We start from the raw sequence: 15838 nt of genomic DNA, 5'->3' as shown, positions 1-15838 counted from the left end.
TTAAACTTTTGCAGGCCATAAAATGGAAATTGCCAGCTTATTTGCTGTTTTGATCATTTGCTGTAAATGAACGTGTTCATTTTTCCCATTCATGATCTGCACTTAGACATGCAGAACAAACAGCTCTGCTTTGTAGGGCAGGTTTCTTCTTCAAGAAGATTAAATGGCATTAAGAGGTCAGGGGGAAGATGGGGAGAAAGCCAGCCAGCTACATTCCAGAAATGCAAAACTGGATCCCTGAGGCCAGAGGCAGCAGAGGGAGGGATTATCTCCAGGGTAAAAGAGATGAAGTAGGCAAGGGAGGAAGGCTTTTTTGCCAGACCCTGTGACTCCCTTCACACTCAGGTGCATTGGAACAATAGCAGATTCGCCTGGATCACAGCAGGCATTGTGTGGCACTGAGGTAGAAACAAAAGGGGAAAGGGGAAAACAAGTTCATTTTCTAATATTCATGCAACTGTATGCTATGGTTGCAAAGCCAGCCTCCTATTCTTGCCACTCTGAACTGTTCTGACAATAGAGATACCTTCATTAAGAAAACGAACTTCCATTCCACTGTTCCCCACTGATGAGCAATGTGGTCTCCCTGTCCCTTTCTGCTGATCCACATAGGAGTTTCTTCCCTCTCTCCATTTGATTCTTTATGGAGTTAGCAAAGGTATAAGTTTAGTTCTTTAAATTTATTTTGTCTTCAGAAAGCTTATTTACTACCCTCATTCTTCTCACTCCTTTCTTTGACTGTTCCTTAGAGAAAGGAATTCACTGTTGCTCAGTAAAAGTCACTTTGCAAGAAAGGCAAATGTATTGGCCCAGAAGTGCTTGTCCATCCAATGTCTGCTTGAGACTACTCAAATGTCCCAGCAGGTTCTTAGGGGACAGTGTTCTTAGTCAGGGGAATAAAAACAATGTCAATGGACAAGAAAATAATTCATTTGATTGAAATTCTGCTTTGTGGTGTGCAAGATTTGCAGAAATGGCAATCCGTGGGGTAGGAGTTATCTAACTAAAAGGCTTCCACTCTTGTCATGCGTGTAAATATTTGACAAGTGAGACCTGGCGCTCTCTTTAGGAAGATGTACACCACCTGGAGAGCATACCCAAAGGTTACTGCCTTTCATGCACTCACTTGCCAGTATTTTCTAATGAGCAACCAGAGAGCTGTGTCGTCTTCAGCTACTGCAGCAATGTAGTATGAAAGTAGCTCATGCTATGTAGGAATTCATGCTTTGCAGTAAGATTATGTCGCTGTAGTCCTCCATCCAGCAGATGTGTTCATCCACGAAAAAGCACATGCCGGACTATGGCTTTTAGTGTTTTCCAACTGTCTTGGCATTTCAAGCACTTCTTAAACAGGGATGTTCAGAATAAATTTACTGCCCCGGGTACATGCAAGTCAGATGCCATAACGCTTGGATGTATGAAGAAGATACTGTGGTTGAGCCGACCTCCTAGGGCTCTGTGACAAGCAATAGCAGCTGTAACGTGACTGCAGAATTTCCTTGTTAGTCCTGTTATGTTGAGGAACCCATAAATATCTTGTAGAGAGTATCTTGGTCCATCACTGCTGGCATGTGGAAGAATTGTGCTTTATAAATAATACATACATATAAAATAAATACATCAGTACATGCAAGGCTAACCAAATCACCTAGATTGACAACTTGAGAAAAGCTCAGAGGGTCTTATGGATGACTTGCTTAGTCTATCAATGTAGATCAGCATCCAGAAGCTTCTTATGTATTACTTATGAAGTTGATACGTGCAGTTAGGCCAGAACTGTCTGAATTGACCTCTGGGCCCCTGGATTAAACTAGAAGATTAAAGGGAGAGAGTATGTGAAACATATGATTCTTCTAACTGCTAACCCCACTGTGATTGCTTGTTTGGCCAGGCATTTTTTGGATTTGCCCTTCAGAGCTGAACTGATTAATACCAAGTAAAACAGTTGTGGAGTGCCATGCTACAGATGAAGGAGACATGTACTTTTGTGTGTTTGTGTGGAGGAGTATCCCCCTAATTATGCAGACTTCTTCAGTGAGTGATGAAGCTGAGCAAAGCAGATAGTCATTGCTGTTTATGAAACTCCTTAAATGAGAGACCATCTCTTCTTTTCTTTTTTTTTTTTTTTTTTCCTGTACAAGTATTCTGCTTGCAAGAGAGGAATAGCTGTTAAAAGATAGTAAGGCATGTGCCCATTTTCCAACATTTTAGATCATATGGGTTGTATGATCTCCTTGATTTGAATTCCAGTATCAGGCCCACAGAAAGCCCAATGTAAAGCTGACAAAATGACCAGTTAAAAAAGAACACACGCACAAAATAGGGTGACTTTTTTCCTTATATTTAATATTGCATTGCTGGATTTTCCAGTATTTTAAATGAAAAATATATGTAGTTAGTTCCATGTTGACAATGTCCTTGAGGATTTGACAGTGAGATTTTCCAGCAGTTGCTCTTCGTTAGAATCCTGGTGGTGTTTAATAAGGCAGCCAAACTGCTGGCACCTTCGGTTCTTGTTTGTTCTCCGAGGGCTCGGGGCTGCTGCAGTAAGCACATCGACCAGGGCTGATCATTACAAGGGCGTACGCCACCATGAATAAAAATGTCACACGTTTTCCCATCTCACAGCGGTACAAAATGTCAGTCCTGTCAAACAGACATTGCAGGTAGCAGTGAGCAGTCAGTACAAATTGGGAAGCCGAATATTCCCCCAGCTTTCTGATATTCTTCATCTGAAGCAGAAGAAAAACAGTTGTTAACCTATTAGCTGTGATTTTAAACTCTGCTGAGATAGTAGATGGATAGACTTTAACACATGGGGATAAATATATTCCTGGGGTCTGGGATTTTTTGCAACATGTCTCTCCATCCATGTATGTTGAGAAACAGATAGAATGAAAACAAGCCAAATATACCAAAAATATACCTCATTTTGTAGAAGTCCTTTGGAAATTTGAACATTATCTCAATGAGATTCTCCCTCAAACTCTTCTCTGTTTTATCTCTGTGAATAGTTCTGAAAAAAACCTCCTTGCTGTTTTGCTAGTAATCCAGAAAGGGCATGGTTCAATGAGTTAAGGGAGTTTTCTTTCATGGTCCTTTCATCATGCAGTAATGTAACAGACAATCATGATTTTATTCTCTTTCTGTACGAATGAAGGTTACGCTGCTTTCAGGCTAAGGTGTATTATGCAATGTAGAGTCCATAGGATATGTTATTTCCTGAGTGTTTGATGTGCCTTAATACCATGAACATATCTGTGTGTTCACCGAGTTTTATCCATCTAGGATTGAGGCATGGATATTGTCAATGCTGGATTCTGCTGTTACTGCAGGGTCCAGAAAAAATCTGGTGCAGAAGATTAGGTGCAAAGGAGGTGACAAAATATCAAAGAAATAACAAAAAATGGTACTAAGTCACCAGTCGTTGCCCTGAGGGATGAGTAGGGCAGGTAAAATGGGCTGCAGTGGTCTATGTAAAAGTGAGTATCTCAAAGAATTTACTCAGAAGTCCATTCTGTAAGTAGAAATGTCTTTGGTTTTTCTCTGATACCTTCTCAAAACAAAAAAATGGTATATGCATTTAAGCTAGTGAATCGTTGCAAATGACCCCCTTACCCAAAGAGCATTGATCGCTGAAGCAAATTGCAAAAGGAGGGCTCAGCAAGGAACGCTCATGTCAAAGCACTACAGAAACAGAACAGTTAGAAACTGGATTAAAAGAACGCTAGCCTGCTCCTGGCTTATGTATTTAGCTGTCTGCAGTATGACTGTTAGAGTCATCTAAGGCCTCACTACATATAAACAAAATAAGAAAAAAAAAAATGTGTGAGGCTTTTTTGAACCAGAACAACTCTAGATTGAATTAAATATTTTGTGTTCTGTAGGCATCTGTTTCCTGTGGGAAGAGATAGCTACTACATATAGCTTAACTTACAGTGGTTTTCAAACTGTGGTCTGCAGGCATCTGGGATCTGTGCCAGGTAAATAAGAGGCTGTTGACAGTCATCTCCTTTGGAAAATGTCAGGAGTCTTCAAACTGCAAAGTGTTGAATAATATCAGTTTAATAGTTGGGGTTTTTTACAGTGTTTTAGAAGAACTGAATGCACATATAGATGGGGGAAGGTCAGCGTTTATTTTCAACTGCACAGCAGATAAAAAGTGAAATAGAAGAACTAAGTGGTCACAATCTCAAATTGTATTGATATCATCTTTTGTGGGGTTTGTACTGCTTGTTTGCGCAGTATATGAACTTTCCTGTCACTGGAGCTAGGAAATAATCGAAAGTCTTGACAGGTCTTTAAACCACAGATACCATTACAAGTTAACCACTACTACATAATATTCCTCCTATCAACGTTATATAAGAACACATGCTACTTTGGGGCATGGCCTGAATATGTCTGTCTGCTCAACACTTATTGCATGCATAGAAAAATATATCCATCTAATTCTCAAAATTCTTCCTTTTTTCTTTAATTGCAGACAAAAGAAATAAAATACCATTCAGTTCTACAGCCAAGGGGTTTATTATTTAAGCCATGTGTTTTTAGAATAGCATCGGTTATAAACAATAATAATTCACAGTAGTGTAACCTATGGTTTTAGGATTTTCTGTCCCTGGCACTCTTCCACAACAAGCAGATTATAAGAAGTAGCTAAGACACCTATTTGCTTCGTCCTGGTGGAACCTTTTAACTTAACAAGTTATACATGATCCTGATACCATGCTCCTGCTTTCATTCTTGGTTTTAGGAGACATTTACATCGGGTTAGTACCATGTAAGTCCTAGATTTAAAGCCAACTGTGGTATATTGTACGTTATAATATTTCATATTTTTAAAAGTTAGCTATACTAGGATTGTTTGCACAGTATGAGATTAATAGATGGACATTATCAACACTGCCAAATGAGGATGAGTTATCAGTGCTCTGTGTCTAGATGCACGATAAAATGATATTTTTTTACCCTTCATTAGGAAGGACAGAGTTTGTCTCAGCCAGGAGAGAGAGGAAGCAAAGGTAGACTTTCAGAAAACCCCTTTCTTCCCCTAGAGTAAAGAGTGAATTTCCTCTCAGTGGCTTTGGGATGGACCTATGCATCTTTGGCAGTATCCCACAACACCAGATATGACGCAGATGCCTGAAATAAAGATCCTTATTCAGTATTAGGGAAAACAGGAGCTTATATGCACCCACCTTTCATTTCCTTCTCTTACTATCTACTTTTCTGTTATGTAACGGAAGATTCCTGGCTAGAAAGGTAAGGAGATAGTCCTTATTTTTCTCATTAAACTAATCAGAGTGTTTAATTGTGGCAATCTCTGCCCCTTTCATAAATTCTTGGCACAGCTATAGGCAGTGCTACGTTTTTGCCAGATTCATTCTACCTTCCCAATCTACAAATACGGCTTGAAGAATGAGGCATTCCTTAAAACATAGAGATTATTTTTATCACAGGACCCAGCAGATTTCTGTTGAAGTATTTCAGAGTGTAAATTAAAAATATATGCTGTAAAGCATACACTGTTCTTGTCATCCCAGTTTGTGAGCTGTACATATGGGAGTATGTAAAAAGTAGCGTGCGCGCTGTGCAGGGATCTGGATGGATAATAAAACAGCTGCATCATAGATTCCATCTGCTTTCTGTACTGAATCTTTTTAGGTACCATACATTTTTCAGTGTTGTTATTTTCTCCGGGTTCTTTTTTTTGGTTGTTTTTTTTCAATTGAGTGTTCAGTTGAGGTCCAGCATATTCTTCCAAAGTCAGCACTTCAGATCTTTTGCAGCATGATGTTTTTGAGCACAGGTACGTTCAGGACAGTGCATTGCTATCCCATGTCTGATTGTCTTTAAAACATACTAGCAGTTTTTAAACCAGTCCTGAATATCTGAATGAAATTAAGATATTCGTGTAGAAAAGCTTTGCTTTGGAAATTATTGGAAACACCCCTCACTACTAATTGAGAAGGAGAAACACTTCTTTCTATATGTACTGACAAACCAGTTTTCATCTAGTTGTGTTTCCTTTATGCATTTTTTTTCTAGTTGCACTTGTTGCTGCACATGAAATAGCACCTCTAAGTTACTCATAAAGGCTCTGTTTTGATTACCACTTTAAAAAATAGTCTCAACAGACATCCACAATTAGTTTGAGATAGTATTCTGTTCACAAGCTGTTACCTTGCAGAACAACAATTATCTTTTTGTGGTGTTTTCTCTAGTTTTAAAAAAAAATAAATAGCTGTATTGTGAAAGTTAGTTGGATGTATAATAGCTACTTCATGAGATGTGGGATCTATAATTTTTAAATCATATTTTTACAGTGTAAAAGTAAGGTTTTTCTTCCTCCAGCATCTCATAGCTTAAAATCACTTATCTGATAATTAGTAAAACAGTGCCAGATCTGCAGTCATAAAATTGGCTTTCTGCAAATTTTCTGTCTTGTTGCTTCAGAAAGTATTCAGAACAAGACAATTAAGAAAATATCTAGAGTAAAAACGTGTGCTGGTAAACAGCTATTTGTAAGAAAGTGCTAATTTAGACATTTCTCCCCATCATAGAAAAAACTGAAGTATATACATTTAGGAACATACCTAGAATAGCATTTAGCAGCTTTTAGCAATGTAGTCATGTGCTGTTTTGTACCCATTCCTTCTTACAGCACAGGTAATTAAGTTGATATTCCAACACAGCTTCCCCTACTGACCTTTTAGAAACAACGTGTTTTGCTGCATTAACAAATTAACTTCAAATCAGTGGCTTTTCCAGTAAATATGGTCTTCATATAGTTTAAATATACTTGCTTATCCCATTCTGGTGACAGATACTAACATCAACATTAAAAATAAAGCTTTAGTAAAGGGCAAGTAACTGTTACTTCCTGGCGGACCTCCATGTCAGTTACTCCTCACTGCCCTTTGCCTATTCTTTTCTATGCTTCACTGAGTTAAACCATACTGTTTCCCTATCCGTATTTAATGGAGAGAACACGCTGCTGTGAATATGTAGTTTTGTCTTATCATTCTATTCAGATCTCTTTAGGGTTCAGAAACGTAGTATGTGGTGCAATACATACAAGACCTCAAAATGAACTTTATTTCTGGTAGCACTTAGTGGATAAGATAAATTTGAATCTGAGTGTTGGATTTGACTGTGTTGTTACAAGTACTGAGGTCATAGTTCTGAGAGTTAACATGATGCCTATTTAAAAGTCCAAGAGAAGCAAAAGTTTCTATACCTTTAATCTTTTCCCAAAGCAGCATTTGTATGTGTCTTTATTGTGGAAACACATAGAATTATTTTTGATCAGAGATGAAAGCTTAATCATATGTGATATTTAAATCTCAGCTGGAAAAAATAATCCAATGACAGGATAAGGATATGAAAGTATTAGCCCCTGCAAAGGAGTAGTTCATTGTTACTGAGTAGATCTGCCTGTAACCATCACCCAAAGAAAACTGCCTCTGTTTAATCAGTAGCATCAGAAAATGTCTGATAGAGAGGCCCTTTGTGTACAAATGCCAATGGACTATGTGTTCTCCTGCTTTACCAAACCCCTTTCTTCACTCCAGTTTTTGTAGTTAACTCAGCCACCGTGTGCAGTTTAGTATTAACCTTATCCCCCATAGATCTGGACTGTGGGACCAGTTGGTTTCCTTCAGCTCAGTGCATGGATATAAAGAGCCTGCCTTAGTCCAGCTCTTAGGAGGATTGTGTAACTTCTGAGACTGCCTGCACTACTCTGGGAGCAGATTTAGTTTATGCATGCACTGCTCCTAGATCTAAGCATCCTTGAAAATGAAACCTCAGCATTTGTCTTTCTGCTTGTTCAGAAAGCACTGCTGGGATCTCATTTTAGGAGGGTATTTGGCTGAGTTATAACTCCTCTCCCTCGCTAGACCTGCTCCCCCAACACCCCAGTTTGTCATAGCATTAGATGCACTCTGTGTGCTGACCTGCATATAAACAGAACCCTAATATGAGAGAAATCCCACCTCTGGTATGTACACCGAATAACTGCTGCTAGATTTTGCATCAGGAACATGTCGTATGTCTGTGAAACCATTCTCTTCAGATAGTTTTTATGTGGTAGTTCGCTTATTTGCCTGGAAGTCCCACTGTCTTCTCCTCACCTGTGTCTGCATTTCAGCTTGAAACTCTTGGCTTATATATAAATATATAGGGTAATTTTTATTTTCACTTACATAGAATTAAAATGGTACTTGCACAAAATGTGCCCTAGCATGTGCTTGTTCTGTCCTTGGGCAAACTAGAGCATTCTGTCTGAAATCTTCCTATGATTTAGAGAAAGAAGAAAACTTCTTCCCTTTCCTTCCCTCCTTCCTTCCTTTTCCATCTAAATGAATTTTGCATCATAGAACCTTCACCAAAAATGAGCCAGTTGAAACTTCTGCTGGAGTGTATCAATGCTACTTCTTGTATAGGCTCACCTTGTGTATCATGTGTCTTGTCCAGTATCTTGCCACTTGCAGAGAAAAGTACCAGCTGTTCTGGAGGAGAAACAAGAAACTTTTCAGTAGATAGATGAAGAATTTTAACTGCTGTCTGAGGAAAGCTTCTCAAGATGCTGATGCAACAGATGACAGTGAAAAAGCAGCTATCCATCCTTTCTTTCACTGGCAAGTCTTGTAGCAAGGTCATGAATTTGAATGATGCTTTTTTTTTCTAGGGTAGATCCATAAGGAGTTTAGATTATGACTCTTCAAAGTTATGGGTTTATCAGTAAATTGTGGCCGGACTGAATTCCACCTGGAATTTAAGATGTCAGTCTGTCTGGCATTGATTTGTCATGTCATAACTTCAGTAAGAGGAGAGGAGAGTTCAGTCACTGAAAAGGTAAGTTTGGAATTGGCAAGATGAATCAATGCTGATATCAATAGAAAGCTTAGTAAACAGGAGGAGAATGCTGGGAAGAGGTGACTGTAGGTATGACGTTACACTTGAGCTTTAGATTGTGTTAAAAAAAAGTCTGTGTGAATTACAAATAATTAAGTAAAGAAATTTTTTTTAAAATATGTCAATTTCACAATCCCCAAATAAAATGGAAGCTGAGGTAACCTCAGTAAGTGTAAACTCATGCGTATATCATAAACCTTGAGAAATTCTCTTTTCAGTATTCCTTGGTCATGGAGTAATTAAATGAGAATCACAGCTCATATAAAGAGAGTTTTTGACACTCTTGAAATGAGAGGACATTGAAATGAGAGGACATTGAAACACTTGAAATGAGAGGAAAATTGAAAGCAACATGGTCTTACACCATCACTCAGAGACCAAAAGGAAAAAAAATACATGTATATATAGTTTTCAGTTCTAGGCCAACATGATGATGTTTTAAGGTCTGACTTGTAATTGTTGGACAATTAAGACTAGCAGGAGTACAATATTAGCACTGCGTGTGGTTTGTCACCAGGCAAGGAGCGTGCAATGAGATGGTGGTCCTTTTAAACTCCACCACGTTGTACTGGAATATCTAATGCTCCTACTCTTTTGTGTACTCTCTGACTTGTATATGGATATTCTTCAGTTCATATTAGTAATTCAGCTGAAAAGGGTACCAATATTGGTGACTCTTTTAACACAAAGCATAGTTTTCAGATACCCCCAAATATCTAAAACTTGATTTTATTGCCACTGTCTAATCAAACAGTGATGTGGCAGATAATTAACAAAGCCTGTCACACATTTTCTCAGAAAAACATTCTTCTTCCAGCGAGTACGTGGGTGGGTGAGGACAGTTCAGTTGTACATGTCCTTGCAGTGACTATAATCAATGTATTGACCATCTCACTGGGAGGTAATCCTCAGCTACTGTGTTGTCTGTCTGTCTTGCTTTGTCACGCTTTTTTCAGAAGCTTTAATAATACTGCCATTGGTTCATCAGCTAATACTGTTGGTGCTACAGTCTTGCAGTGTTTCCTCAAAAATTATCCTGGCTTTTGCTATAGAAAGGAAAAACTGATTCCCAAATCAAAGAAGACACTGCTAGGCATGGATTTAGGAAAATACTTAGATTTCCCACTTAAATAACCTACTTGACAATTTTCTAATGTAGAAATGTTCACAATTTCTAGGTAAGTAAAAAAGAAAAAATGACAAAGGGATGTATATATGCAGGAGGCATAAAAAATTTGAAAAAATAAATTAATACTAATTTTGTCTTGTTTTTCTGCTTCATCAAATACTTAGCCTAAGTTGCTAGGTAGTAAGTGAATGTCTTTTAAGTAACTAGAAGAGTGCAAATTTCAGATTTTTCAGCTGTTCCATTATGCTTCCGAAACAATGGAAAATAAGTACGCTATGTTACATAACAGAAGTTAAATATATTTTAAGATTGTGCTCTCAGCCCAAGCAGATAAGATGGGAAGATACACAGCAGCATAACTCAACTTCTGTGACTGAATTGAGTAATATAAGGTTCAGGAGAGAAACAGTTCAGTAGGGCTAATGGCAGCCACCTCAGCTCGCCACCCTGTCATTTCTCTTTGTTCTCTTTGTTTTTATACTTGCTTTCTTGGAAAATACAGAGGGAAGCTATCACATGGAATAATTCTGGCCTCAGCTCTCTCCATCCCAAGTGTCCTTTTTTTTTTTTTCTTCTTCACCCACCCTGAAAAGCTGAGCCAAGTACATGTGTGCAGTCTGGCACTCCTTCATTGACAGCACAAGTAAGGAGAAATGAACCAATGGATGCAGAAGTATAATTTAATGGCAAATTTGAAAGAAAAGTCTTAATAGATGTAAGAAGAGAATGTAAATGGTATGAAAAAGGATAGGCTGGAGTTGTACTATTACTCGGTGTGAGGGTAGTTGAGAGAGAATGTCTGTCAATCTAGAATAAAGACTATGCTAGTAATAAGTTAAGAACTGCTGAGATGTGAATCTGGAATCTTTTTTGGAGAGGAATACAGTAATCTGCATAAGCTATCTTTTTCTGTCTGAAGAAGCTGACTCCCACTGCCAGTTCCTATTCCTTCTCTGTACGGCTGATGGGTTTTTGTCTGTGGAAGGCACCATGGGCTGGGGACAGTGATGCAGTCATCATCACCGTCGGGTCGAGCAGGTGTTCAGAGACATTCCCATGCACTCCTCACTGAGGGCTCTACTTCTCTCTTCAAGTGCTAATACATGTACACAAGCTGCCACAGAAAGGACATTAACTGTGATCTTGTTCTCAATATTGAAGTTGTACTTTAGGGGTGGTTTTATTCAGAATCTCCAGAATCTCGTTAATTGTCAGTGGATTCCTTGTCTAACAGACTATACCTTAAGATGCCATCTGTGTGAGGAGAGTCATGCTGCTAGCTCAGTCAAAAGCAACTGGACTGGAGTAGCTCTAGTGCTGTTACAAAGCAATGAGTTGGCCAACTGTTAATTTAAAAACTGAGACACCAAAATAGGCATCTTAATGCACTGTTCTGTCTTCATTAGAACTGTTGCTGATGGGGCTTTTCATTTTCTTTACAATGACAGTACACACTTTGCTCTGGGCAATGCATTTAAACCTTGATCCAGTACAGTGTCTAAACATGTGCTCGTATTTAAGTGTTGTATTGGTTTTGCTGGCAAGGTTTTGGTAGCGGGGGGGGGTTACAGGGGTTACAGCCAGACCCAATACAAGTGTATAAAAAGTTTACTTGACTTAGGGTTTTTTCCCATGCTCTTAAATGTCTTTACTGGTTTGAGGCCTTTACTGTAAGTTTTCACAAGCACTAAAATCACTCTTGAAATTTGTTGTGGTTTAACCCCAGCCAGCAGCTAAGCACCACACAGCCACTCTCTCACTCACCCCCAGCAGGATGGGGGGGAAGAGAATTGGAAGGATAAAAGTGAGAAAACTCGTGGGTTGAGATAAGAACAGTTTAATAATTGGGAAAAAAATATTGTAATGAAAAGGAAAATAACAAAGGAAGAGAAATAAAACCCAAGAAAGACAAGTGATGCAAATGAAAACAATTGCTCATCACCAACTGACCGAAGCCCAGCCAGTCCCTGAGCAGTGGCCTCCCGGCCAACCTTCCCTCTAGTTTTATTGCTCAGCATGATGTCCTATGGTATGGAACATCCCTTCGGTCAGTTGGGGTCAGCTCTCCTGGCTGTGTCGCCTCCCAACTTCTTGTGCCGCCCCAGCCTCCTCGCTGGTGGGGTTGAGTGAGGAGCAGAAAAGGCCTTGACCCTGTGTAAGCAGTAACAAACATCCCTGTATTAGAAACACTGTTTCCAGCACAAATCCCAAACATAGCACCATACTAGCTACTGGGAAGAAAATTAACTCAACCCCAGCCAAAACCAGTACAAGATTTTAGTGGAAGCTTTTTTGAATATCTTGCTTTGCAGGATTCTTTCCATTTGCATAAATGTTGTCTAGAACACTTGGACATAGAGGTCCAAGAATCCACCTTGAGTGTCTTTGTTGTCTCAGTAATTTTGGATGATCTGGTGTGGAGTGGTGATTGTGCTACCTTTAGTTTAACATAAGCTATGTTAAGCCTACATCAACAGGCAGATATAGCTACCTTTACTATTGTGGCACTTTGTACGTCATGAGATTTGTCACTGTTTGGGGGGGGGGGGGGGGGGGGGAGAAAAGAAAACTTGCATTTGGTGAGGTGAGTATGAAGCTAAGGTAAATCACGTGTTGTCATCCACTCATACTGCTTTTGCCACAAAATCAGAGGTGTTTTCATGTAGGTGACTTTAATTTAGTTTCCACTTTGATACAGCAGCAAAGACTCCGTCCGCCTCGGCCACCGCCTCCAAAGATACAGCGTTCATCTAGGCCCGTGAGTAGTTGGTAGTTTTGTTTCAATGCCACAGCTTAACACTGCCTGAATTACGCTCTTAGTAGCATTACTAAACCTTGGTAGTTTGGATTGTCAAACTTTGCAAAAAAGCAACGTGTGAATTACACTCCTAAACTTCCTTCTCTCCTGCGGCACAGCCCTGGGACCTGCATTTATTCTGCTTTTCTTTGATGAGTTCTGCAGCTTTCAGTGAGTTCTGCAGGTAACTGATGCAGCTGTTGCAACATTTGTTTTTACTTTTGCGGTGATTTCTTAAACAAAAGGTCTTGCTAGGTTGGCATAAGTTTTTAGCCAGTGAGCTTTTGAAGACTTGCACTAAACTCAAATATGAAAGGAAGCAGAAGTCAGAAGAGAAGGTATTTATTGTCTGCAAGTTATGCTTTAAATTAATTTGGGATGCTTAATTTTTCTCCATGGAATAAATGAGTGAATACACGTGAAGAAAGTGAAGTCTGTATTTGGATGGTAGAACATTAATACCACATTATGGATGACATACATATATACTTTATGTTAATTTAAAATGCAAGCTGGGACTCTGTGTAATTACGTAGTATAAAAAATGTAGCCACAGCATGTTGGCCAGAAGAAGTGACTCTTCCATAGAAGAATTACACAGAAATTATTCTCGGTGCAATACCTGTACTGTATTACGCAGGGATACCTTACCTCAGCAGTTTTTCATTCAAAACAGTAACTGTAGGACAATTGTTGTATATTAACTATGCCAGATGGCTTTAAAACTGGAGACTGTGCTGGATCTGCACCAGTGATTTTTTTGTTGTTGTTGTTTTTTTGTTTGTTTGTTTGTTTTTTAGTAGTACAGGAAAGTGATGTCAGTTTAGATGGGGTGTTGTTTTTTGCAACAGCCTTGGAAGACACTCATTTCTATTCGGGACTTTTGCTTTATGAATATAATTCCCCCAAAAGACAAATACATCTTACTCCTTGCTTCCTTATACATACATGTATGTGCATAAGAAAGAGATATGCAAGTTTTCAAATCTAATCTTGCTAAAACTTGTTAAAAATGTGTTTTGGATGAGCAGGCAACTGGTTAACAAGTGCACTTGGGTGTGTGCTAACTTTTGATCTTCGGTGCATGTTCCTATGTTACATTGCAATAGCATGTGTTTCTTTTCCTCCCTCTTTTTAACTCTGGGTGTTAAGCTTAACAGAGTCATTTTTATGGATTCCTGCTCTGAAGATTTCTGTTTTCTGTGTTTAAAAGGTAGCATTAACTATGCTTATATGTGTTCTCTTAAATGTAATGGGTATGGGAAACTCTTCCAGATACATTACACTAGGATCGAACCTTCCATGGTACTACAGGGTTCCCATAGCTCTTCATAGCCCTCTTGGTTTGTGTTTGGAAGGTGTACGAGGACACATTGTGATTCCTCTGTACAAAAGTTGCTGAACAGTATTGTTCAGATTGAGTAATTTATTACATCCAAGTCTTGCTAAGACTGTTTAATCTCCCAGCTGTAGTGCATTAATAGTCCTCACTATAATGTGTTAATGTCAACTGTCTTTGCTCCCAGTGTGATTGATAAAAGGTTGGAAATGTAATAATAAAAGCTCCTGTTGCATTCATCTAGCTGTGTCAGTAAGTGGAACAGAAATGCTTCATTCATCAAGAGGAAATTCAAGATAAATATAAATGATTATAATCACTCCCCAAAAATATGCTTGTACCAAATATACATAAATTTGTTGTTGTTCAGAACTGTTATTTGGCTTTTAATAGTTGAAACACATTTTTGTGTGTGTAAATAATACTTTGTGCAGGCTGCTTTTTCCCTCTCTTAGTCTTGACATATATTACAGAGGTGGGTATTGGCAAGTAATTTATCCTAGCCTTTTACAGCAAGCACTGAAAGAGGAGACCAGGTCCCTCTGCTCTTCCAACCAAGTCCACATAATACCAGAATTTCTGAGAAATACTTACTTTTTTCAAGATATATCTGTTATGAGGAGAAATCCATGGGCACTAGTCCTTGCAATATGAGTCATTACTAATAATAAAAACAAAAACACAGACCAAAGAAAGGTTAAGGAAGCAGAACAGATATGGTCTTTACATTCTGCTGTTTTGGAAATGAGTTGTGGTGGTATTATGAAAAAGAGAGGGTTGTTGCTTATAATTAATAGAGATCTGTTTGGATTAATGGTGGCTGTTTGGAAAATTCATTCAATTAGAAAAAGTTAAAATATAATAATTATGCATAAAGTTGATGGGGACAGTAATAAGCACATTTAACCCTTCTGTACTGGATGTTTACCTTTATTCTTTTGGCTGTGTGCTTATGTAATTTCATAAAAAATTTTATACTTTTGCATTTGATAAGCATTTAACCTTGCCTATTTGGCTACATAAAGCTCAAAATCCAGCAAGGAATTGGCTCGATTCCTGGCTTTTCCCTGCAGTCCCCCATGAACAATGCTCTAAATCCTACTTAGCATGTCACCCTGCACTTTACTGGTCTGGTGGCCCCCTGGAGCCATCCAAAACTCTCATCTCTCTCCCTCATCACCATCACTCCACCAGGGTACCACCCAAAAGGTGAAAGTGTTCACAGCATGATGACAAGCCAGCTTTACACATCATCTTTCAGCTCAGATTTAATTAAACAGGTTTCTTTCTTCCTCTCTTTTCCTCTTTCTCCTTCTCGCTCTCTTCCCCAATTCCTCTTGCTTCTCTCCCCCCTCTCTTGCACGCACTTGCTCTCTCTTGGTCTCTCTCTCTCTGTTTTATCAACCCTAATGAAGCAGTATTCTTCATCGATCCTGCTGATTGCCAGCCCATTCCTTTTGTTTGTTGGCACCGAGCCATTCAGCCGCACTCTGACAGCTCAGCTCGTCTAATTAGCTCTGTTGTTCTTTTCCCCATGTTTCACCACGTTGCAAGTTCAGTTGAAGTTGCCACAAACTTAATCCTTCCATTCCTGCCATAAATTCACATTCTTAAGCCGTCTTTATTGTAGAGAGGAGCAGCCTTGTGTGGG

General features: G+C 38.9%; 1 protein-coding gene across 8 annotated transcripts in view; it reads left to right on the top strand.

Annotated features, from left to right (window-relative positions):
• The window catches only part of DENND1A (DENN domain containing 1A), a 215670-nt gene that overhangs the window by 181269 nt on the left and 18563 nt on the right, over nt 1–15838 (top strand). For 4 of the 8 annotated variants that reach the window (XM_030001059.2, XM_030001052.2, XM_030001054.2 and 1 more), the window contains one exon: nt 12750–12809. The exons of the other annotated variants lie outside the window; for them this stretch is intronic. In XM_030001059.2, coding sequence (XP_029856919.1) covers nt 12750–12809 — 60 coding nt within the window. The remainder of the gene's footprint in view (nt 1–12749; nt 12810–15838) is intronic. 8 annotated transcript variants of the gene reach the window in all.

Source organism: Aquila chrysaetos, chromosome 24 (genome assembly GCF_900496995.4).
Source record: "Aquila chrysaetos chrysaetos chromosome 24, bAquChr1.4, whole genome shotgun sequence".
NCBI classification, from domain to species: domain Eukaryota; kingdom Metazoa; phylum Chordata; class Aves; order Accipitriformes; family Accipitridae; genus Aquila; species Aquila chrysaetos.
Note: the sequence above shows the minus strand (reverse complement) of the source record. Positions and strands in the feature narration are given on the sequence as shown.